At 48.7% G+C, this 24,385-nt stretch overlaps 1 protein-coding gene across 1 annotated transcript; it reads left to right on the top strand.

The window, feature by feature from the left end:
- Positions 1-1,197: 1,197 nt before the first annotated feature.
- Positions 1,198-22,462, top strand: LOC122748284 (sialic acid-binding Ig-like lectin 12). Its single transcript, XM_043993948.1, is given in 14 exon segments — positions 1,198-1,286; positions 1,372-1,734; positions 2,363-2,647; positions 2,948-2,998; positions 4,261-4,580; positions 5,321-5,366; positions 7,012-7,126; positions 7,372-7,495; positions 18,571-18,632; positions 18,717-19,072; positions 19,712-19,996; positions 21,829-22,093; positions 22,193-22,272; positions 22,275-22,462. Coding segments are annotated over 14 exon segments (2,580 nt in total). The 5' UTR covers positions 1,198-1,246.
- The last annotated feature ends 1,923 nt before the right edge of the window (positions 22,463-24,385 follow it).

Consider the following 24,385-nt stretch of genomic DNA (forward strand, 5'->3'; position numbering starts at 1 on the left):
AAAATCAGGGTGGCGGAAATACTGCCACCACCACACACAAAAACTGGAAAGTGGGTATCCAAAGGTGGTGGGAAGTATGGTTGAATCAGGTGGGGTGAAAATATTGGAATATTGTGCTCAAAAAATGTAAGTACGGATAGGAGAATTCAGAGAAGTATAGGAAGATCTGTGTGGACTAATGAAGCATGGGAAACCAGGGAAAGAATGGGAACCAAGATGTAAGGAATCCAAGTAAAGAGGACCAGCATTCTGTCAATGGTCACCAAGCATTTACTAACCTCTTACTGGGTGTCAGGCACTGTGCTAAGCACTAAGGATACCAAGAAAGGCAGAAGCAGCCCCCACCCACCAGGAATGTTCATTCTCATGGGAACACACCACCTCAACAACCACATAGGTAGAAGAGAGGATAGTAGAGGAGATAAACTGAAAGGGGAAGCAGGACAAGGACATGAGCTGAATTGTGACAGAAGCAAGGAGGAAGGAAATGAGGGCAGGGGGAAATCCTTCCAGGCATGGGGCACAGCCAGGGCAAAGGCCTGGAGATGGGAGATGGAATGCCATGCTGAAGGAGCAGGCAGCTGGCCAGTATAGGTGGATAAGAGAGATCTTGCAGGGGAGTGAGGTCTGATGGACAGTCCCCAGCACTGCTGCAGCCCTTCAAGGTCTGCAAATACATTTAATCATAACCACAGGGATGAGAGGTAGGGGCTGTTATTATCCCCATTTTACAGAGAGGAAAACTGAGGCTCACCAGGGGAGTAATCCTTACAGGGGAAAGGCCTTGCAGCAAATGCCTGAGGCAGGACTTCACCTCAGGTCTTGCTGATCTGAGGTCAGTTGTACAGGACAGGTGCAGCCATGTGTGATGGGCAGCACCTGCTCTGGCCCAGGCACTGGTCCCTGCAGCCCTAGTAGCCACACAGACAATCTATTGCAGACAACATCCCTGGCCCAGCCTGTGCACCAGCTCTGTCCTCCCCCAGCCTCTGAGTCCTCAATGTCCCTGACACTGCCCCAGGACAGGAGGCCCCTCCCTACTGAGGTCAGCTAAGAAGGACAGGAGCCCATTGGGAAAGAGAACAGGGCTTCCTCTTCCGTGGACAGTCCTCCCTCCTTCTCCAACTTGGGTCTATCTCTTTTAGCTTCCTCTTTCCCCTGAGCCTGACAGAGATGACCAGAGGGAGCCTTGGTGTTGGGGGAGTGACACCGTGCCCCCAGAACCTGGCTCTCTGCTGCCCCAGAGATGCTGCTGCTGCTGCTGCTGCTGCCCCTGCTCTGGGAGGGTGAGTGGGGCTGGGGCAGAGGGAGATTGGGCTGAGGAGGGTGGGAAGAGTTGCAGGTGCTGACCAGGCCTCTGTCTGCCCTCAGGGTCCTCATCCCAGACACTGGATGTGCAGGCCCGGGTGAGTGTGCAGGAGGGGTTGTGTGCCCGAGTCCCCTGCACCTTCTCCTACCCCTCACGCTTTAACAGCGACCCAGTTTATGGCTATTGGTTCAGAGTAAGGACTAATGTTTACCATGATACTCTCGTGGCCACAAATCATCCATCTCAGATTCTGAAGGAGCAAGTCCGGGGGAGATTCCATCTCCTTGGGGATCCCAGGATGAACAATTGCTCTCTGAGCATCACAGATGCCCAGTTCTCAGACAGTGGCAGATACTACTTCCGGGTTGAAAATGGAAAGGAAAAATACAGTTACACATGGAAGCCACTTTCTGTGACTGTGACAGGTAGGAGGCTCCTGTCAGTGTATGGGGCAGGGAGGTCTGGGGAAGGGACTGGCCTTGGAGACCCCTCAAGCCCCATGGGGGAGGGGTGAGAGACCATGGAGCACAGGTGGGGACCCCACTTAGGGAGGGGCAGACCCAGGGCAGGGTCTGAAGTCAATGCCAACTCTCCAGACCTTCAAAGGTTGGGAACTTGGTGGGCTCCTCTTTGTGAACAAGTAGGACTGAGATAATGGCTGAGAGGGACCAAGTTTGTGCTGGAAAGTACTCTAGATCTGCTATGAAATGAACTAGATTCAAAGCAGAGGTTTCTAACATTCTCTTTTTGCCATATAAATCCCCCCTCTTGGACTCAGTTTTCCCTGATGTAAAATGAAGGGATTATTCTCCAGTGCTTTTTTTTCTCCATTGCTTTTAATGGACCTTCCTCTTGCCCTTTAATCTCTGAGTATCTCAGGCCCTGAGAATGGCAGGGGAGGCTCCTGGTAAGGATCAAGGGCACAAATGGTGTCATACTATGAGGGGAACACCTGAGAGACCTGGGGGACGGTTCAGGTACCAGCATCTGCAAGGACACTTGAGCCCTAATTCCCCTCCCCCACTCCTGGCTCATTGTCTCTCTCCTCTCCAGACTTGATCCAGAAGCCAGACATGGATGTTCCAGCGGTGCTAGAGTCAGGGAAATCAGTGACTCTGAAGTGCGCATTTCCCTCGTCCTGTGGGGGAAGTAGCACCTTCAAGTTCTCCTGGAAGGGGGCTGCCCTCTCCTCCCAGCCAGGAACCTCTGGGACCTCCTACTCTTCAGAGGTTTCCTTCATCCCTGGACACCAGCATCATGGCACCAGCCTCACCTGTCAGGTGACCTTGCCTGGAGGCCATTTGAGCCCAGAGAGAACCATCCAGCTCAATGTGTCCTGTGAGTGCTGGGGCAGGAGGTCTGCTTTCCCCAGGGGAGGGGGGGTAGGGAGGGTTGCATCAAGATACCAGGGTCCTGGTGCAACCCTGGGAAGCCAGATGCCTTTTTCCTGGACCAGGGCAGGGAAAGCTGCTTCCCAGCAGAGACATAGTCTGGGTTTTCCTATCTTTTCTCTCTCTCAGTTTCCATGTTTTCATGTACCAGTGTCAGTCAGGTAGGGATTAGCCCAGATGGTCCCTGAGCTCTGTTGTTCTGGACAGAGAGCCCTTGCCCCAAGCCAGCCTCACCCTCCTGTTGCAGATGCTGTGCAGAGTGTGACCATCACCATCTCCCAGGACAACAGGACAACAGGTGAGGGCAAACCCTAGGGTGAGGGCAGGGAGGGGACTCCAGGTGCTTCAGATTTTAGTCTGAGGGTGGGCCTGGATATCAGGGAGATGGAGGAGACAGGAGAGGCAGGGACTCTTACTCCCCAGGTCCAGGTTCCCTTGGTCTTGGATGGCCCCCACTCTCTGAATTACATCAGCTCATATTTGCTCATGACTTTAAGGGTTAGACACCATTTTCCTCCAACAGTGCTGGGATGAGGAGGGGAGACTTGTTCTCCCCATTTCCTAGATGAGAAAGTTGAGGCTCAGAGCTATGAGGAGGCCCTGACTTAGTTCAGACCCAGTACCAATGAGGTGTGAACTCTAAATGTAGAGTCTACAGGTAGTGATCTCTCCACCAAACCAGGCTTGGGCTGAGAGGTACAAGTCCCACCTGGTTGTTCCAGTCCCCAGGGCAGTGCTCTGTCCACTGTCCCTATCAATGCTTCCCCATTGGGGTACCTGACCCGGGAATCAACAGCCCAGGACAAATGGGAGGCTTTGCTCACTTGGTGCTTTCTCTGTGGTTTCAGGGCTGATCTGGGGAAGTTGAGGGGCTTGTCCAGGAAGAGGTCATGGGGGGAATGTGTCTAGGAGGTGCTCTCAGATGGGGCCTGGACTCTGGCCATCCAGACAGAGCCTTTGGACTTCAGTCAGGGAAATGCAGGGTTTGCCTTGAGGTCACAGGGCTTCTGGGTGTGAGGAAAGTGGCTCCAATGGTCATCACGTTGAGCTCTTATGAAACAAGATTCTAAGGCTCACTGTGTGGACATTTCTGTCTCCTAAGGGCTCCCTGTTTTTTTTTTTAATATTATCTTTTCATTAAGTCATATAGTAAAAGAAACAGAGACAGCAAAAGAGAAGAAGGGAGAAGGGAAGATGGAAGGTAGGGAAGATGCATAAAAATAATTCACAAGTGAAAGCCTGGGAAGGTGACCCAGAATGAGTGTGGGCTGGTCATTGAAAGAGAAACAGGTGAGGACTCCATTTCCTGGTTCTGGGGACCAGCCAGGTAAGATGGAGGGGAGTGAGAAGGGGGAAGGAAGTACAGGCTGGGCTGGGCCTGGGGCATTTCCTTCCTGCCTGGGCTCCTGTCCTCTTCTACTTTCCCCTTCCTTGTCTGACCTTGGGGAAGTCTCATCAGCTTTCTAGCTCCCAGTTTCCTTCTGGGTACAATGAAGGTGGTGACTGTGTGATCTCTGAAGTCCCTCCAGGTTCTCACTGGGACATCCTGATCTTTTTCAGTTTTGGTCCTAGAAAAGAGCTCACCTCTTGTGGTGCAGGAGGGAGGATCCCTTCACCTGCTCTGTGCTGCCCACAGCAATCCCCCAGCTACACTGAGCTGGATGCTGGGGGACCAGACCCTGGCCTCTTCCCAGCCCTCAGAGGATGGAGTCCTGCCCCTGGATCTGCCCCACCTGAGACAGGGAGATGGAGGGAAATACACCTGCCATGCCCAGCATCCTCTGGGCTCCAAGCAGGTCTCCCTGAGCCTCTCTGTGCAGCATGAGTACGACTGGGCTGGATACCATGGGTTTTTGGGGTCCTGCTGGGGAAAGGAGAATGTCACCCACTAAATACCAGGTTCCCTTTGTCTTCCCTCCATTTTTGAAAAGTTTGAGGATGGAGAATTAAAGGGGTGGTTGGTGAACAGTTGGAAAGGGAAACTGTGACTGCAAAGACTCAATGAGCTTCACCAAGAGCAGTCCAGGACTCCCCAACCTCATGAGTTGGATCTGGTACTAACTTGGCAGGGGGAAGGAATGTCTGAAATAAAGAGTACCTAGATTTCAGCCCAGCATTGGGGAGAGCATTCATGGCCTTCCTGTGGAGGAGAACTTGGGATTGATGCCTGCAGAACTGGGCATGGACAAGCAGGCAAGCTCAGTGGGCTGGAGTTCATGGAGGCCCTGCCCTTCCACAGGCCATCTCCCTCCACCAGTGATTCCCTTGTTCCTTGCTTTAGCACCAGTTCTTCCTTTCTGTCCTCCTGGCCTGTGGCATCTCTCTCATTCTCCAGTATGGTTCAAAGATGACCCCAAGAAGCAGTCATGAGTCCTCTGTGCTGCTTCCTTCATTACATGGGGATCCAAGATTGACTTTGTCAGGGGTTAGGACTTGAATCCTTGAAGGCAGACATGTGCTGGCTTTTCCTCTATCTCCTCACCTGCCTATGTAAAGTCAAGTCAGGAAGCATTTATTAAACCCCTGCTAAGTATGAGGGGATTGGGTGTCTAGGTAGGCATGGTTGGGGTGTTCTGGACGTTTGGCACCTCTGGTCTGAGGGTTGCTGAGCCCTTTTCAGGGCTGCTCATCCACCGTGGGTGTCCCCCTGATTTACCCAATGTTACGTGAGGCTCCAAGAAGCTATAGCATGATAGGATGACACCCTGGTGAAACCTTCTTGGCAGATGGATAAATCAGATAGAGAGTGAACGGCCTCACACACCTCAGGGATTTATGGGGGTGTCCACCCTAAGCATGGGGAGACTGCCCCTGGCAGGATGGGCAGGTGAGGACAGTGTTTTCCAGTGGCCATGAAGGCGACTGAAGCAGGAGATGGGGAGTACACAGAGCTTGGTCAGACACCACAGATGCCAAGGTCATCTATCACCTCCTGGGTCATCTCCAGTGGTCCTGACTTCTGTCCTGCTACTGGACTTGGAGGACTGGCAGAGAGAGGGAGGCTGTGACTCTGGGCAGCTCTGCCTCACATCCAATTCATGCACAAGTCAGGACATCTCCCATGAGGTCCCTGGCCTTCTAAGGGATAAAGAGACAACCAGGAGCCAGGCTCAGGGCTAAATGTTGTGGAGAAAAAAGGCAAGTGACAGTCGGGTTGTCAAGAGTATCCCATTCTGCTGGGGGAGACAGCACAGAGACAGCTGGGTCTGACAAATGTGAAGAGTGGAAGAATTTCCCAGGGAGGACACTGGCATTAATGTTGATTTTCCTGTTACTTGTTTTTATTCTATTCTTCCCTGCTGACAGATGATTGTATTTGGAGACAAAATAGAAGCAAAATTAGAGCTGATAGAATCTACAATTTAGGAAGGTAGAGCTAAGGTTTCCCCTCTAAGGAAGGATCATATAATAGGAGGCAATAGGGCTGGGAAGGCCCTTAGAATAGGGAATGTCAAAGCTGGGAGGGGCCTTAGAACACAGAATAGAATGTTGGAGGTCATTGGGGACTTAGAACATAGCCTACAGAACATCAGAGCTGGAGGGACCTCGGCACATGAGGCCTCAGGACTGTCAGGAGCCTTGAGCTGAGAACACAAACTGTGCCTAGGACTGTGTTCCTGCTGGTGGTGGAGGGCCAGTCCCTTCCTCAGTCTCCCTTCAGAGGGCTGAGGTGGACCCACAGACATGGCCTCCTCCCAGGCCTCTGATGCCAGAAGCTCTGCCCCCAGGGCAGCTGATGAAGGGGCACCCACTTGCCAAGCCCAGCCCAGCCCCCTGAGTGTCTCTGTGCCCAGAGAAAAGGAGGGAGAGGGGGCAGTGCTGTGGGCCCCTTGGGGCAGAGATCCCTCTCCTGTGTTCCCCACTGGGAGACCAGCTGAGAGGGAGCAATAACTTGCCAGGCATTTAGAGACATGGTGTCAGGGGGCAGCCAGGACAGGGGTGTTTGGGTAGGGTCATGGAGGCAGAGGCCAGAGGAGAATGTCTGAGGAGGGTCTGCAGGGGGTGGGGAAGCAGAGTGAGTGCTGGGAAGGGGCTGGGGGGCAGTCCCTAAAGTGTTTGGGCTGCAGACCCTCTCTTGAGGGCATGCCTGTGGTGATTGTGCTGGGCACATGTCCCCTGCCTTGTTCTGTCCCTGATCTGAGCACACAGCAGCCCCTAGAACCCGGCAGGAAGAGAGGATGAAAACAGGGATCAGAGCCTGGTCTCCTGCCCTGTGCCCACTGGGCTGGGCTCTGGAGGGAGGAGGGGAAGACCTGAGGCCTCGGGGACAATAAGCCCCCTCTAAACACCCCCTCCCTCCCTCTCCCACAGTCTTCTCTGCCCAGGACAACAGCTCCTGGCCACTGATGTTCACCCTGCTGAAGGGAATGCTCATGGGGGTCGGCTTCCTCCTCACCTATGGCCTGACCTGGCTCTATTACACCCGGTGAGTGTGTCTGCCCTCTGACCCCAAGACTGGCATCCCATGCCCCTCCCTCCCTGCCCCAACCCCCTCCTCACTCTGCTTCCCAGAATCAGTCCCTGTGCTCACCTCTCATCCCTGTCCCCACTGGCCTAAAGCCCCTGGCTCTTCCCCCTGTGACTCCAGCACTGGGCCTGTTTCTCCCACAGGAAGCCACCAGGGAAGTGCACCCACTAGCACCTGAAGCAGCCCCCTCATCTGTGGGACAGCCCTGCTTCTGGCCTTGGACCCAGCCAAGACCTGCCTCCTGCACCTGCCACTCAGGGGCCCCAGTTGTGCCCTCAGGGACCAAGCAAGGCCAGCCTGACCCACCAGCTTCAGGCCCACCCTCCAGTACTAAAGAGAGTTCTCTGGTCTCCCCTGGGCCTTCTCTCCTCCCTCTGAACAGCCCCAGGCCCTTCCCCTCATTGGCCTATGGCATGACCTCCAGGCCTTTGTCCAGCCTGGTCCCCCTCCTTTCATTGATCACTAGGTGATCACTGTCCCTCCTGAATTCTGGTGCCCAGAAGGGAACACAGCTGTCCAGCTGTGCTGGATCAGAGCCAGGACAAGGGGACCCCCCCCCTTCAGTCCAGGCACCGGCCTCTTTGAATGCAGCCTGGGACTGAGGGAGCCTGGGGCTGTCATGTTTCTCAGCTGAGTCTTCCTGGGCTTGGAGTCTCCCCAACCTGCCCCAGCTTGGCTGGACTCCTCATTGTCTGCCCCCTCAGCCTCCTCTCTCCCAGCTCAGGGCCTTGGGGCCTCAGACTCTCTCTGTCCATCCATTCTGGGCTTGAGGTAAGGGAAGATGGAAGAAAAAATCAGTGTTTGGAGAGAACCCAAGTAGTTGGGTGTGAACAGAGTCACCATCTCTGCTCCCCTGGGCACTCTGGGGTATGGGCCAGTAGCCAGGTTCTGGGGCCACCTTGGGGCATGTCAGGTGATACAAGGCCCTCTGGCAGGACAGACTTGCCGAGCTTCCATGGGGGACCCTGCTCTCATGGCCCCACCCTGGGGGAAGGAGAGGACATCCCTGAAGGTTAAAGGATGGAGGGAGGAAATCTGTATCCCATGACCTGATAAACAAGGCAGGATAAAGTCCCAGGAATCCTAACCCTGGGCCTGTGAGAGCACCCTCAGCTGTCCACAGAGTATCCAGGGTCACACTAGATAGCAGGAAAATTTATTTATTTTTTTGTTTGTTTGTTTTTGCAGGGCAATGAGGGTTAAGTGACTTGCCCAGGGTTAAACAGCTAGTAAGTATCAAGTGTCTGAGGCTGGATTTGAACTCAGGTCCTCCTGAATCCAAGGCCAGTGCTTTATCCACTGTGCCACCTAACTGCCCCAGGATAGTTTCTTGAGCTATTTTCTCCCAGGGGGATACTAGGCAAGTCATTTGGGCACGTTCCTTGGTCTCTGTTTGATTACCTGAAATGAGAAGGTTGCACTCAATAATCTCTATTTTTCATCCAGGAGGGCTTTGAGGTAGTCCAATTATTCTCAGATTATCTCTCCTGGACCTATTTTCCAGGTCAGTTGTTTTTGCAATGAGGTATTTCACATTTTCTTTTATTTTTTTCAGTCTTTTGATTCTGCTCATCAGATTCTTGTTGTCTCATGGAGTTATTTTACCCGCTTCCATCTGCTCAATTTTAATTTTTAAGGCCTTATTTTCCACAGTAAGCTTTTGCAGTTCTTTTTCTGTTTGGCTAATTTTTTCTCTCATTTGGCCAATTGTATGTTTTTAAGGAATTGTTTTCCTCAGTCATTTTTTGTGCTTGTTTTTTGCAGTGTAACTCTCATTTCTCTTATTTCTTTTTCCATTTGTTCTTCTACTTCTCTTATTTGGTTTTTAAAATCCTTTTTGAGCTCTTCAGAGTAGGTTTTTTGGTCTTGAGACAAGATCATCTTCTCTCTTTAGTCTTCACTTTTGGGCATTTTGACTAACTCATCTGTGTTTCAATTTTAGTCTTCCCTTTTACCATAGAAGTTGTCAATGGTAAGGGTTCTTTTTTGTTTCTTCTTCATGTTGTAGGCTATTTTTAAACTTATCAAGTTGAAGTCTACTCCTGGGGCACAGGGTTCACGGTTGCAAGCTTCTTACTGCTCTCAGCTGCCCCACTCTCAGCTGTATCGAGTTGCAACAGTGTTGAGCTGCCCACTGAGTGGAGCTTTGCTGAGTTGAGCCTCCCTCCCCTTTTACCCTAGGTGAGACAGACCTTTTCTGAAGTCTTCTAAATTATCTCACATAGCAGGATTTTGACTCTCTTTTTGTAGGTTCTGTAGTTCCAAAATCTGTTTAGAGGCTTGATTTAATGTTGTTTTTGAGGGAAATACGGGAAAGCTCAGGAAAGTTCCTAGCTTCTCTCCGCCACTTTGGCTCCACCCCCGGAAGTCTCCACCCATCACCTTTTGAAAGAGACACCAAAAGGAAAACTCCAAGGAATATCATAGCCAAATTCCAGCATTTTCACAGAAAGGAGAAAAATACAGTAAGCATCCAAAAAGAAACAATCTAAATATTAAGGAGCAACAATCAGGGTTTCTCAAAACCCGTCAGCTTCAACATGAAAGGTTTACAGGGCCTGGAATATGATATTCCAGAGGTCAAAAGAACTTGGATTACAACCAAGAATTGCACTAACCTGCAAAATTAATCATTATCTTTCAGGGGAAAAGATGGGCATTTAATGAAATAGGAAGCTTTAAAACTCTTCTAATGAAAAGTCCAGAACTGATCAGAAAATTCAGCCTTCAAATACAAGACTGAAGAGAAGCATAAAAAGATAAAACATATCATTTAATAAGTTTTAACTGTTTATATCCCCACATTGAAGAAGATGCTTGTAACTCTTGAGAACTGTATCTTTACTGGGACAGATAGGAGACATATACAGATAGAAGATATGTGTGTAAGTTGAATTTGATGTGTTGATATAAAAAAATTAAGTGGTGACAAAAAGGGAAATGGAAAATGGGAGAAAGGAAAAGGGAAGGCAGAATGGAATAGATCATATCACAAGAAGAGGAACAAGAGACCTATTACAATAGAGGGAAAGAAGGGAGGGGTGAGCATTGTTTGAACATTGCTCTCATTTGATTTAGATCAATAGAGGGAACAATATACACACTTAGTTGGGTATAGAATTTTATCTTACCCTATGAGGAAAATATGAGAGAAAAGGGGAAAGGGAGAAAGAAAAGGGTGGAGGGCTAATAGAAAGGAGGGTGAAACTAGGAGGCAAAAGGGAAAAGAAAAAGGGAGGTAGGGCTGTAAGAAGGGAGATAGATTGAGGAAGGTGGTGGTCAGAATCAAAACACTGGTGAGAAGAGTCAGGGGAAAGTAAAGAGAAAAGTATAAACAAGGGAAAAAATAGAATGCAGGAAAAACAGCACTCATAACAGTAAATGTGAATGGGATGAATTCTCCCATAAAATGGAAGCTGATTGAAAAAGAGAATTCTATAATCTGTTGTTTACAAGAAAAGCAAAATGAATCATGTTGATTACATTAAACTAAAAAAGTTTTGCACAAACAAAATCAATACAAACAAGATTAGAAAGAAAGCATAAACTTGGGAATCAATTTTTATAGCCAGTGTTTCTGACAAAGGCCCAATTTCTAAAACATATAGCACACTGAATCAAATATATAAGAATGCAAGTCGTTTCCTGATTGAGAAATGGTTAAAGTATATGAACAAGCATTTTTAGATGAAGAAATTAATGCTATCTACAACCATATGAAAAAATGTTCTCAATCAATACTGATTGGAGAAATGCAAACTAAAACTACCCTGATGTATCACCTCTCACCTATCCAATTGGCTAATATGACAAAAATGGTAAATGTTGGAGGAGATGTTGAAAAATTGGAACACTGTTGGTGGGAGTTGTGAACTGATCCAACCATTCTGGAGAGCAATTTGGAACCATACCCAACATGCTATAAAGCTGCATATGCTTTTTTGTTTGTTTTTATTTTCTGGTTTTGTTTTTTTTGCATTTTGCTTTTATTGTTTTCCAAAATATATGTAAAAACAAACTTTGACATCAACTTTTTAAAACTTTGTGTTCCAACTTCTGTTCCTCCCTCCCTTCCCACCCCCCCACCCACAAGAACTCAAGCAATGCAAAATAAGCTATACATGTGTAGTCATGGGAAACATTACCACATTAGGTAGATCGTAAGAGAAAACAGTTCAAAAACAAAACTTCAGATTAAGGAATTATCAAAGAAAAAAATTTTTTAAATGTGTTTCCATCTGTTTTCAGAAACCATCCATTCTTTCTCTGTAGATGGGTTGCAATTTTTGTAAGTCCTTCAGGGTTATATCGGATCATTGCCTTGCTGGAAATACCCACATGCTTCCCAGCAGATCATCTTACACTATTGCTGTTTTTTTGTATACAGTACATTTCACTCTGCTTCAGTTCATGTAGGTCTTTCCAGGCTATTCTTATAGTATCCTGTTAATCATGTGGTAAAATTATGGAATTTGGCAGATACCTGGAGGTCTGTCTTGATTAACTACTAAGTACCCATTTAAAGATGATTAGATTTGGGGCAGCTAGGTGGCACAGTACATAGAGCATCGGCCCTGGAGTCAGGAGTACCTGAGTTCAAATCTGGCCTCAGACGCTTAACACTTACTAGCTGTGTGACCCTGGACAAGTCACTTAACCCCAATTGCCTCACTGAAAAAAAAAAAAGATTAGATTTGAGCCACACTTGGCCCACCCTGTTAGACCTAGCTTAACTTGGCCAACCCTGAAGAGTGTCCTCAAGGTCTGTGGACTGCATCATCAACAGGGAACCAGTCTTAGCCACACTACTTGAAGGACCTCCCCTTTGGGGGAGGGAGAAAAAGGTAGAAAAAGGGACCCCAACAGGAAGTGACTCACTCATGGTCTCACTCTGGGCCTTGGAGGAGCTGTTGGAGCAGACTAAAGACTGGCAGCTGACTCCCATAGAAAATACAGACACCTGGTGGTGTGTTAAATTCAACTCTTTGAATTAGCTGAGCTGAAAGCAAGTTTGAGTTTCGAAACAGCCTTCGCTAGAACCAGGGAGATTATCCATTTTCCTCTTTCATTATTCCCTTGTCATTGGCTTAATTAATTCCACCTTTGCTGTGTATTTTATTCCCATTAAATAAAACCTGATTTGTTTGTGGAAAAGAGGCTGTTAAGCTCCTTTCTTATTGGCCTGGGAGAAATAACTAAAAAAGACAGTTCAGAGGGGAGGAAGCTTTGGACTTAGAGGTCCCTTATTATTTTCTGAACTCCAATATTATGGTAAGCCACCCAATTAACTCTCCCCATATTAAATTTGGCCCATACAATCATAACCTGTTTATAGTACCTTAAACTTGACAAAGAATTTTCTTCATAATAGCCCAGCAAAGTAGGTACCATCCATTTTCCCATTATAATCAATCATCATGACTATTTCCCTCCATCCTATTCCCTTCCCATGATATTTACTCTATCTTCTATCTTCTTTTACCCTATTCCTCCTCAAAAGTGTTTTACTTCTGATTGTCCCCTCCCCTACTCTGTACTCCCTTTTTTTCACCTTTCCCTCCTTATCCTCTTCCCCTCCTACTTTCCTGTAGGGTTAAATAGATTACTCCTCCCAATTGGGTGTGAATGTTATTCCCTCCTTGAGCCCAGTGTGATGAGATTAAGGTCTTTGCACTTAAGTCCATGTTCTAAATTTTTCTTCTTCCTTCCCTCCTCAATCCTCCCTATGAAATCAACCAATTCAATATGTCATACTTGTGCAGTTATGCAGAACATCTTCACCTTCTTTGAAAGTGTTTTGCTTTTTACTGCTCTCTCCCCCAATCTGCCCTTCCCTCCTTCCCTTCTTCCCACCCCCATCTCTTTCCCCTCCCTCAGAGAAAAAATATATTACTATACCTACATGATTATGTATGTTAGTCCTTCTTTGAGCCAATTCTGATGATATTAAGGCTCACTCACTCCCCTACTCCTTCCCCCTCTTCCCCTCCCCTCTATAAGCTTTTTTGTTGTTTTCTTCATGTGAACTACCTCTCCCCAGACCATCTCTCCATTTCCTCCTCCCCCAGGCTAATCCTCCTACCCCTCAACCCTATTTTAAAGATGTCATCATGGGTTAGTTAGGTGTCACAGTAGACAAAGCACCAGCCCTGGTCCCAGGTGACCCCAAGCTCAAATCCGGCCCCAGACATAAGACACCCCACCCTGTTTGCCCCATAAAGAACAAAACATAGGGGACACTGAAGTGGTGCTGTGGAAAAAGCACTGGTCCTGGATTCAGGAGGACCTGAGTTGAAAACCGACCTCAGACACTTGATACTTAACTAGCTGTATGACCCTAGCCAAATCACTTAACCTTCATTGCCCTGGAAAACAAAATAAAACAAAACAAAAGAACAAAACATAAATGATTTACAGATATCATCCCTTCATATTCACTTCACACTTGTGTCTTCTGTGAATTCCTTACTGAGAATGTTCTTATGAATTTGAAACATTATCTTCCCATGTAGGAATGTTAACAGTTTGATCTCTTAGTATCCATCATGAAGTCTTTTTCCTGTTTATTTTTTATGGTTTTCCAGGGTCTTGTATTTGAAAGTTAAATTTTCTATTCAGTGTCAAGTGTCTGATTCCGGATTTGAACTCAGGTCCTCCTGACTCCAGGGCTGGTGCTCTATCCACTGTGCCACCAAGCTGCCCCAACTGCATATATATATATATTTTTTTTTTTGTGAGGCAATTGGGGTTAAGTGACTTGCCCAGGGTCACTCAGCTAGTAAGTGTTAAGTGTCTGAGACCGGATTTGAACTCAGGTACTCCTGACTCCAGGGCCAGTGCTTTATCCACTGTGCCACCTAGCCGCCCCTGCATATATTTTTGATGGGGGAGGCTAACAAAGGATTAACAGACAACCTAAGATCAATAGTACCTGAAAGGGTTAACAGAGAAATTAAAGTTTCTGTTCTTATTAACAGAACTATAACTAGGCGGTTCAGTCCCTACCAACCAATATCATCAATAGAGACAATAACTAGGGACAATTAACCATTGATAGCCATTAATATTCTTAGATGACAGGACACCTAGAAACCAGATCTTAACAAGTTTAAGCATGTCTTTAGGAACATGAACAGAAAAGGCCAAATGTGTCCTTATGATCACTTTATGATGTGTAAACTCCAAAAACACACCTCCAAGGAAAAAGATACCCACCTTGGAGGTTGTCTAAGGACCCCAGGAAGTCTAAGTTAGGATAACCATTTTCTTCTCCCTATTCAAGACACCTCCCTAGTGCTCTCCTTGTGATCACCAGTCTTTCAATAAAACTTGGGAAACCGAGTCACTGAATCTTGTAATTCTTTAGGACACCTCATGATCAATTTGATCAATTAAATCCAGTCCCCCCCCCACTTCCCTTTCACCTACATATACCACTAATAGGTCTATATGCCAAAGAGATCATAAAAAAGTGGAAAAGACCCACATGTACAAAAATATTTGTAGCAGTTCTCTTTGTGGTGGCAAAGAACTGGAGACTGAGGGGATGCCCATTAACTGAGGAATGGCTAAACAAGTTGTGGTATATGAATATAATGGAATACTATGATGCTGTAAGAAACAATGATCAGGCAGATTTCAGAAAAACCTGGAAAAACTTACAGGAACTGATGCTTACTGAAATGAACAGAAATAAGGGAATATCATACACAGTAACAGCAACATTTTATGATGATCAACTGTGATATACTTAGCTCTTCTTAGCAAAGTGCTAAAGACTGGAGATGGAAAATGCTTTCCCCAGCCAGAAAAAGAACTATGGAGTTTGACTGCAGAATGAAGCATACTATTTTTACTTTTGTTGTTACTTTTCTGTTGTTTCTTTCTTGTGTTGTTTTTTTCCTTTTGTTCTGATTCTTCTCTTACAACATAACCAATGTGGAAATATGTTGAACATGATTGTAATATAAAACATATCAGATTTGCTTGCTGGCTTTGGGAGGTGAGAAGAAAGGGAGGGTGCGAGAAAAATTTGGTACTTAAAATGTTACAAAAGTGAATATTGAAAATTATCTTTACATGTAATTGAAAAAATAAAGGTATGGTGAAATGCTAAAAACAAATGAACAAATAAATAAATGAAAAGAACCAGAGGGACCACTGAGCTGATATACCAAGAGGGCAGCCCAGGGCTGGCAATATCCTAGCTTGGGAGGGCCTTGAGGAGGCCTACCTTGGTACCTATAGCAGAGGATAGAAGGGATTCCAGAGGGAGATCCCAGGGGCAGTGTTCCACTTCTCCCCACCCATACCCCAAACTGTCAGTGTGATGAGTGGGAGCTGGAAGAGTGAGCCCAGAGGAGCTTGGGACTAGTCTGTGCATGAGCTTATCCTCCCTTTGCCGTCACTTGACAGCAAGTTCCTTGAGGGCAGACAAACCATACTTGTTCTCCTTGAATCAACAGCACTTTGCACAGTACCCACCACAGAGGAGCCCCTTAATATGTCTTTGCAGAGTCTGAAATCTATAGCTTGGAGGACAGGTCCTCATCTGCATCACTAATCTGTGCTCAGGGCTGTTAAAAGAATCCAGTAATGCAAAAGCTTGAGACAATGGTATATTATAGTTGTAGTAAGCAACGTAAATGAAAATCTACTAACACAGTGCCTAGCTCATAGGAAATGTTTAATAAATCTCTTTTTTTCTTTCAAAAAAGATTCCGGGGCAGCTAGGTGGCACAGTGCATAGAGCACCGGCCCTGGAGTCAGGAGTACCTGAGTTCATATCCGGCCTCAGACACTTAACACTTACTAGCTGTGTGACCCTGGGCAAGTCACTTAACCCCAATTGCCTCACTAAAAAAAACAAATAGAAGATTCCAACAGTTTGCAGGGGGTAAAAATGAGGCTTTTGCCATCACCTTGCTCCTCACCATGGGGACTAGTCTTGTCTTTTTTCCCACCTTTGCTGAACGGTCCCCCCTCTCATGTCAAGACACTTCCTGGAATCCCCTCTTCCCTTTGTCTAGCTATGATAGAAATGTAAATTTGTATAAAGTCTGGGCACCTTTGAGGCTCCACATGCATGTCCATTGCTCCTGTAAGAAACCTGGTTTTCCCATAAGTCTCCTGGTGATGTGGTTCCCTGTTGACACCTGTAACGATTGGAATGACACCACCTGCTGGAGAATTACTGTAGGAAAGCTCCAATATGAGGAGAGGGCCTCTGAGGGCAGGACCATGCATCTTTTCTTTGGAGTCAGGACGTGATGTTTGCTTTTGGGAGGAAGAAGGGGGAGGCTGGCTCTGACTCTCTCTTTCCTGAGGACTCTGGTGGAGAGCAGAGCTAGAAATGCCCTCTCCCTTTGATAGATAGAGGAATCAGGCCTTTCTCTTTCTCTTTACCAAATTCTTATTGTCCTTAATAAATGCTTAAAAGTCTAACTCTTGCTAGAGCTTATAATTTATTGGCAACCACTCATTAGATATTTTAGACAGTATAGCTAGAATTTTACCCCTTACACATCTGGATATTGTTTTTACTGAGACTGAATCCTATGAAGGACAAAGATGATGGAAAAGTCCTGTACAGGGATAAAATTCTAGCTAGTCTGTCTAAAATATCTAATGAGTGGTCGCCAATACATTATAAGCTCTAGCAAGAGTTAGACCCTTAAGCATTTATTAAGGACAATAAGAATTTGGTGAAGAGAGAGAGAAAGAGGCCTAGATTCAGCTGTCTATCTCAGGAAGCCGGCATTTCTGCTCCACTCTCCACAAGAGTCCTGACAAAAGAGCAAGAACCATACCTCCTTCATCCCACAAGCCTCCTGTGAAACTGGGAACATCCCATCCACTTACACACAGCTCTAAGCTAATTGGCTGGTAGCTTTGATAGACAGTACCCACGAGCAAACTTCACTTCCTGAAGCCAAGGAAAAGCCACATGGCTTACCCTCAGATGCCTTCTCATGGCGGAGCTTTCCTACAGTAACTCTCCAGCAGATGGCGTCATTCCAATAGTTACAGTCCCATAACTATCAGAATATTCATAACAGAAAATCATGGTGGCTAAAATACTGCCCCCACCATACAAAAAACTAGAAAGTGGGTATCCAAAGGTGGTGGGAAGTATGATTAAATTAGGTGGGATGAAAATACTGGAATATGGGGGGGCCACTAGGTGGCACAGTGGATAAAGCACCAGCCCTGGATTCAGGAGTACCTGAGTTCAAATCTGGCCTCAGACACTTAACACTTACTAGCTGTGTGACCCTGGGCAAGTCCCTTAACCCACATTGCCCTACAAAAAAGAAATACTGGAATATGGTTCTCTACAAATGAAAGTATGGATAGGGAAATTCAGAGAAGTATAGGAAGATCTGTGTGAACTAATGAAGCATGGGAAATCAGGGAATGTGAAGCAAGATGTAAAGAATCCAGGTAAAGAGGACCAGCGTTCTGTCAATGGTCACCAAGCATTTACTAACCCCTTACTGGGTGTCAGGCACTGTGCTAAGCACTAAGGATATCAAGAAAGGCAGAAGCAGCCCCCACCCACCAGGAATGTTCATTCTCATGGGAACTCACCACCTCAACAGCCACATAGGTAGAAGAGAGGATAGTAGAGGAAGAGAAACAGAAAAGGGAAGCAGGACAAGGACATGAACTGAATTTTGACAAAAGCAAGGAGGAAGGAAATGAGGGGGGAAGCTTTCCAGGCATGGGGCACAGCCAGGGCAAAGGCCTGGAGATGGGAGATGGAATACCATGCTGAAGGAGCAGGCAGCTGGCCGGGGTAGGGGGATAAGAGAGATCTTGCAGGGGAGTGAGGTCTGATGGACAGTCCCCAGCACTGCTGCAGCCCTTCAAGGTCTGCAAATACATTTAATCATCACCACAGGGATGAGAGGTAGGGGCTGTTATTATCCCCATTTTACAGAGAGGAAAACTGAGGCTCACCAGGGGAGTAATCCTTACAGGGGAAAGGCCTTGCAGCAAATGCCTGAGGCAGGACTTCACCTCAGGTCTTGCTGATCTGAGGTCAGTTGTACAGGACAGGTGCAGCCATGTGTGATGGGCAGCACCTGCTCTGGCCCAGGCACAGACCCTCTCTTCCAGACAACATTCCTGGCCCCAGCCTGTGCACCAGCTCTGTCCTCCCCCAGCCCTTGAGTCCTGAATATCCCTGCTGATGCCCCAGAACAGGAGGCCCCTCCCTACTGAGGTCGGCTAAGGAGGACAGGAGCCCATTGGGAAAGAGGACAGGGCTTCCTCTTCCTCGACTATCCTCCCTCCTTCTCCACCTCGGGTCTATCTCTTTTACCTTTCTCTCTTCCCTGAGCCTGACACAGAAGGCCAGAGGGAGCCATGGTGTTGGGACAGTGACACTGTGCCCCCAGAACCTGGCTCTCTGCTGCCCCAGAGATGCTGCTGCTGCTGCTGCTGCCCCTGCTCTGGGAGGGTGAGTGGGGCTGGGGCAGAGGGAGACTGGGCTGAGGGGGTGGGAAGAGATGAAGTTGCTGACCAGGCTTCTGTCTGCCCTCAGCGTCCAGACACTGGATGTGCAGGCCCGGGTGAGTGTGCAGGAGGGGCTGTGTGCCCGAGTCCCCTGCACCTTCTACTACCCCTCACGCTTTAACAGCAAGCCAGTTTATGGCTATTGGTTCAGAGAAGGGACTCGTATTTTCTATGGAAGACCTATGGCCACAAATCACCCATCTTGGATTGTGAATAAGTACGCCCAGGGGAGATTCCATCTCCTTGGGGATCCCAGAATGAACAACTGCTCTCTGAGCATCACAGATGCCCAGTTCTCAGACAGTGGCAGATACTACTTCCGTGTTGAAAATGGACATGAAAAATACAGTTACACAGGGAAGCCACTTTCTGTGACTGTGACAGGTAGGAGGCTCCTGTCATGGGAGGTTGTCAGGGTGTGGGGCAGGGAGGTCTGGGGAAAGGACTGGCTTTGGAGACCCCCCAAGGTCCATGTGTGTGTGTGGGGGGTAAGAGACCATGGAGCACAGGTGGGGACCCCACTTCGGGTGGGGGCAGACCCAGGGCAGGGTCTGAAGAACAAGCGTGAAGCTCCAGAGCTACAAAGGGCTAGAACTTGGTGGGCTCCTTTTGTGGGAGCAGCCAGGCCCCAGGCAAGGCTGGGAGGGGCCAGGTTTGTGCTGGAAAGAAGCCTGTATCTGCTGCAAAAAGAACTAGGTTCACATCCCAGATTTCCCCACTCCTTCTCCCTTCACCATGTGAATTCCCCCCTCCCTCTATGACTCAGTTTCCTCTTATGTCAAATGAAGGCGTTGTTCTCTCTTGCTTTTAATGGAACTTCCTCTTGCCCTCTAATCTCTGAGTGTCTCAGGCCCTGAAGGTGGCAGGAGAAGCTCCTGGTAAGGATTAGGGGCACCAAGGGTGTCATACTATGAGGGGACACCTGAGGGACCTGGGGGATGGTGCAGGTACCAGCATCTGCAAGGACACTTGAGCCCTCATTCTCCTCCCCCTCCCCTGGCTCACTGTCTCTCTCCTCTCCAGGCTTGATCCAGAAGCCAGACATCAGTGTTCCAGAGGTGCTAGAATCAGGGAAATCAGTGACTCTGAAGTGCACATTTCCCTCAGCCTGTGAGGCAAATAGGGCCTTCAAGTTCTCCTGGAGGGGGGCTGCCCTCTCCTCCCAGCCAGGAAGCTCTGGGGCCTCCCACTCCTCAGAGGTCTCCTTCATCCCTGGGCACCAGCATCATGGCACCAGCCTCACCTGTCAGGTGACCTTGCCTGGAGGCCGTTTGAGCACAGAGAGAACCATCCAGCTCAATGTGTCCTGTGAGTGCTGGGGCAGGAGGTCTGCTTCCCCCAAGGGAGGGGGGCTATGGAGGGCTGCATCAAGATGCCAGGGTCCTGGCCCAGCCCTGGGAAGCCAGATGACTTTGATCTGGATCAGGGCAGGAAAAGCTGCTTCCCGGCTGAGACATAGTCTGGGTTTTCCTATCTTTTCCCTCAGTTCCCATATTTTCATGTACCAAAGTCAGTCAGGCTGGGATTAGCCCAGATGGCCCTGAGCTTCCTTCTCACCCTGATGTTCTGTGAGTCTGAAATTTCATCTCTTCCTTGCCCGATGCTCGGCTGGACAGAGAACCCCCACCCCCAGCCAGCCTTCTCCTTCTGCTGCAGATGCTGTGCAGAATGTGACCATCACCATCTCCCAGGACAACATCCCAACAGGTGAGAGCAGAGCCCCAGGGTGAGGGCAGGGAGGGGACCCCTGGTGCTTCACCTTTTAGACTGAGGGTGGTCCTGGATGCCAGGGAGATGGGGGAGACAGGAGAGACAAGGATTCTCATTCTCCAGGCCCAGGTTCCCTTTTTCCTGGACTGTCCCTAATTTCTGAATTATATCAGCTCACATTTAATCTTCTTTTTGTTTGAGGGGCAATGAGGGTTAAGTGACTTGTCCAGGGTCACACAGCTAGTAAGTGTAAGCGTCTGAGGCCAGATTTGAATTCAGGTCTTCCTGAATCCAGGGCCCGTGCTTTATCCACTGTGCCACCTAGCTGCCCCCTCACATTTACTCTTAATTTTAAGGAAAGAATCCATTTTCCTCCCAGTAGCCTCAGGAGATAAGGAGTGGGGGAGTTCTTATCCCCCTTTCCCACATGAGGAAGCTGACGCTCAGAGCTGTGAGGAGGGCCTGACCTGGTTCAGACCGTGCACCACAGAGATGTCAACTCTAAATGTGGAGTCCAAAGGTAATGACTTGTCCACCAAATGAGGCTTAGGCTGAATGGTACAAGTCCCACCCAGGTGTTCCAGTTCCCAGGCACTGCTCTGTCCACTGTCTCTATTGATGTTTCCCTGTTGGGGAAGCTGAGCTGGGCCTCAGCAGGTCAGACTGAATGGGAGGCTTTGCTCCTTGGCGGTTTCAAGGCTGATCTGGGAGTTTGAGGAGCTTCTACAGAAAGAGGTCATGGGGAAGGGCTCTAGGAGCTGTCTCAGATGGGGCCAGCCAGGCTGAGCCTTGAGTCTTCAGTCCTGGAAGTGCAGGATTTTTCTTGAGACCACAAGGCTGCTGGTTATATGAAACTAGGCCCTGCTGGGGATCACTTTGGGCTCATAGGAAACATGATTCTTGGGTTCAATGTGTGGACATTTCAGTCCCCTGAGAGTGGGGGGGGGGTCTGTTTGATTTTTCTGTTTATCATGTTATTTTCCTCTTACTTGTTCAAGTGGAGAGGGAGAGAAATTAAAAAAAGGAAGGAAGGAGATAAAAAGCCAGCTAGGAACAAAGGAAGGAAGGAAGGAAGGGAAGAAAAAGAAAAACCAGATCATAGGGAAAGGCAGGGAGCACAACCCAGGCTGAGTGTGGGCTGGTCGTTGAAAGAGAAACAGATGAGGACTCCATTTCCTTGCCCTGGGGACCACCCAGGTAAGATGGAGTGGAGTGAGAATGGGACAGGAAGTCCAGGCTGGGCTGGGCCTGGGGCATTTCCTTCCTGCCTGGGCTCCTGTCCTCTTCCAGTTTCCCCTTCCTTGTCTCACCTTAGGGAAGGCACATCAGCTTTCTAGCTCCCAGTTTCCTCCTGGGTACAATGAAGGCAGTGACTGTGTGATCTCTGAAGTCCCTCCAGGTTCTCACTGGGACATCCTGATTTTTTTCAGTTTGGGTCCCAGGAAAGATCTCACCTCTTGTGGTGCAGGAGGGAGGGTCCCTTCACCTGCTCTGTGCTGCCCACAGCAATCCCCCAGCTACACTGAGCTGGATGCTGGGGGACCAGACCCTGGCCTCTTCCCAGCCCTCAGAGGATGGAGTCCTGCCCCTGGATCTGCCCCACCTGAGACAGGGAGATGGAGGGAAATACACCTGCCATGCCCAGCATCCTCTGGGCTCCAAGCAGGTCTCCCTGAGCCTCTCTGTGCAGCGTGAGTATGAGGGGGCTGGAGACCATGGGGTGCTTGGGTCCTGGTGGGGAAGGAAATTGTCACCCAGGACAAGTTGGGGGGTCTCCTGTATCTTCCCACGTCTCCCAAGGATGCTCAGGCCTTCCTATGCCTGGTTCAAGGGGGGCTTATTCTGTACCTTTACTGTCCAAGCAGAGCCAGCCCCTTCCTCCCCTGGTGGGTAGGGGGGAAGTTTGTGGAGGGCAATAGTTGCAGTGACAACTTTTGGGAGCTTCCCACCTCATCTGGGCCCTGGGTGAACAGCAGCCTGAGTGGGAAGGTGAAGCCCAGCTACAACCTCAGTCCCTACTGTGAGGTGAGGACCCACTATGGAAAGGAGCCAGGATCTGGCTGATGCCAGGTGAGAAGTCTGGGCCTCCTGGAGGAAGGCAGAGCTGTGAGGGGGCTGATTCAGGGGGCAGGTGGGGCCCAGAGGAGAGAGCTGAGGCTGAGGGATGGCAGGGGCTGCCTCGAGAGACCAGTGAGGGGTCCTGGGCAGAGCCCAGAACAGGAGTCAGGGAGCTGAGCCAGGAGGCTTGGATTTCAATCGGCCCCCAATCTACTAACCTGGTCTGGGGGGATTTAGGATCCATACCTCAGATGGGAAACACCCCCCAGCATGTGAACTGACACCTGCCCAGAGGAATTAGTTATGGCTTATCCTTCCTTCTGGAAGAGGACCATGACGTCAGGGTGATGTCATGACTCGTACTGAATTGGATTTAAGGGAGGGAGGGCTGTGCGAGGTCACCAGTCTCCCTGTCTCCTCCAGAGCCATCTGGGTCCAGTCACCAGATATACATCGGGACAACTGCAGATGGCCCTGGATGTTTAAGGCAAATGAGGTTTAGTGACTTGCCCAGACTCACAGAGCTAATAAGTCTGAGGTGACATTTGAATTCAGGTCCTCCAACTTCCGTGCCAGGGCTCTGTCCACTGCGTCACTTAGCTGCCCCTAGAGGAACATGGTCACTAAAATAATGGACGGACATGATTGCTGAGCCTCTGTCCATAACATCTCTCCTTTATTATGGGAGAAGAGCAGTAGGATTGGATATGGGCAAATGTCCTCATTTATTTTTGTTTGTTTGTTTTTTTGTTTGTTTTGTGGGGTAATGGGGGTTAAGTGACTTACCCAGAGTTACACAGCTAGTAAGTGTCAAGTGTCTAAGGCTGGATTTGAACTCAGGTCCCCCTGAATCTAGGGTCAGTGCTTTATCCACTGTGCCACCTAGCTGCCCCTCCCCCATTTATTTTTAAAGGGGAAATGAGTACAATGTACAAAGTATAGGCCAGGGACCTTGACATCCATATTTGTAGTTTGAGGATGGAATAGTAAAGGGGTGGTTGATGAACAGTGAGAAAGGGGAACTGTGACGGCAAAGCCTCCATGACCTTCACCAAGAGCAGGCCAGGACTCCCCAAGCTTATGAGTTGGATCTGGTACTAACCTGGCAGGGGGGAGGAATGTCTGAAATAAAGTACACCTCGATTTCAGCCCAGCATTGGGGAGAGCATTCATGGCCTTCCTGTGAAGAAGGAAAACTGGGGATTGATGCCAGCAGAACTGGGCATGGACAAGCAGGCAAGCTCACTGGGCTGGAGTTCATGGAGGCCGTGCCCTTCCACATGCCCCGTCCCTCCACAAGTGCTTCCCTTGTTCCTTGCTTTGGAACCAGGGCTTCCTTTGTGTCTCGCCATCCTGTAGCCTCTGCCTCATGCTCCAATATACTTCAAAGATGACCCCAAGCAGCAGTCATGAGTCCCCTGTGCTGCTTCCTTCATTACCTGAGCATCCAAGATTAACTTTGTCAGGGTTAGGACTCACATCCTTGAGGTCAGACATATGCAGGCTTTGCATAATTATGTGAAGTCAAGTCAGCAAGCATTTATTAAACCCCTACTAGGTACCTGGGGCCTGTGTATCTGTGTAGGGATGGTTGGAGTGTTCTGGAAGATCAGACCTCTGGGGGAAGGCTGCTCATCCACCTTGGGTGTCCTCCTGAGTCACCCAATGTCACCTGTGGCTCCAAGAAGCTGTAGCCTCCTGTGGGCCACACTCTGGTGAAACCTTCTTGGAAGAAGGAATAAATGAGGGAGTGGGTGAGAGGCCTCAAACCCCTCACTGATTTATTGGGGTGTCCACCCTAAGCATGGGGAGACTGCCCCTGGCTGGATGGGCCAATGAGAACAGTGTTTTCTGGTGGCCATGAAGGCGGCTGAAGCAGGAGATGGGGAGTACACCGAGCTTGGTCAGACATCACAGATGCCAGGGTCA

The sequence above is a fragment of the Dromiciops gliroides genome, chromosome 3 (genome assembly GCF_019393635.1).
Source record: "Dromiciops gliroides isolate mDroGli1 chromosome 3, mDroGli1.pri, whole genome shotgun sequence".
Taxonomy (NCBI): domain Eukaryota; kingdom Metazoa; phylum Chordata; class Mammalia; order Microbiotheria; family Microbiotheriidae; genus Dromiciops; species Dromiciops gliroides.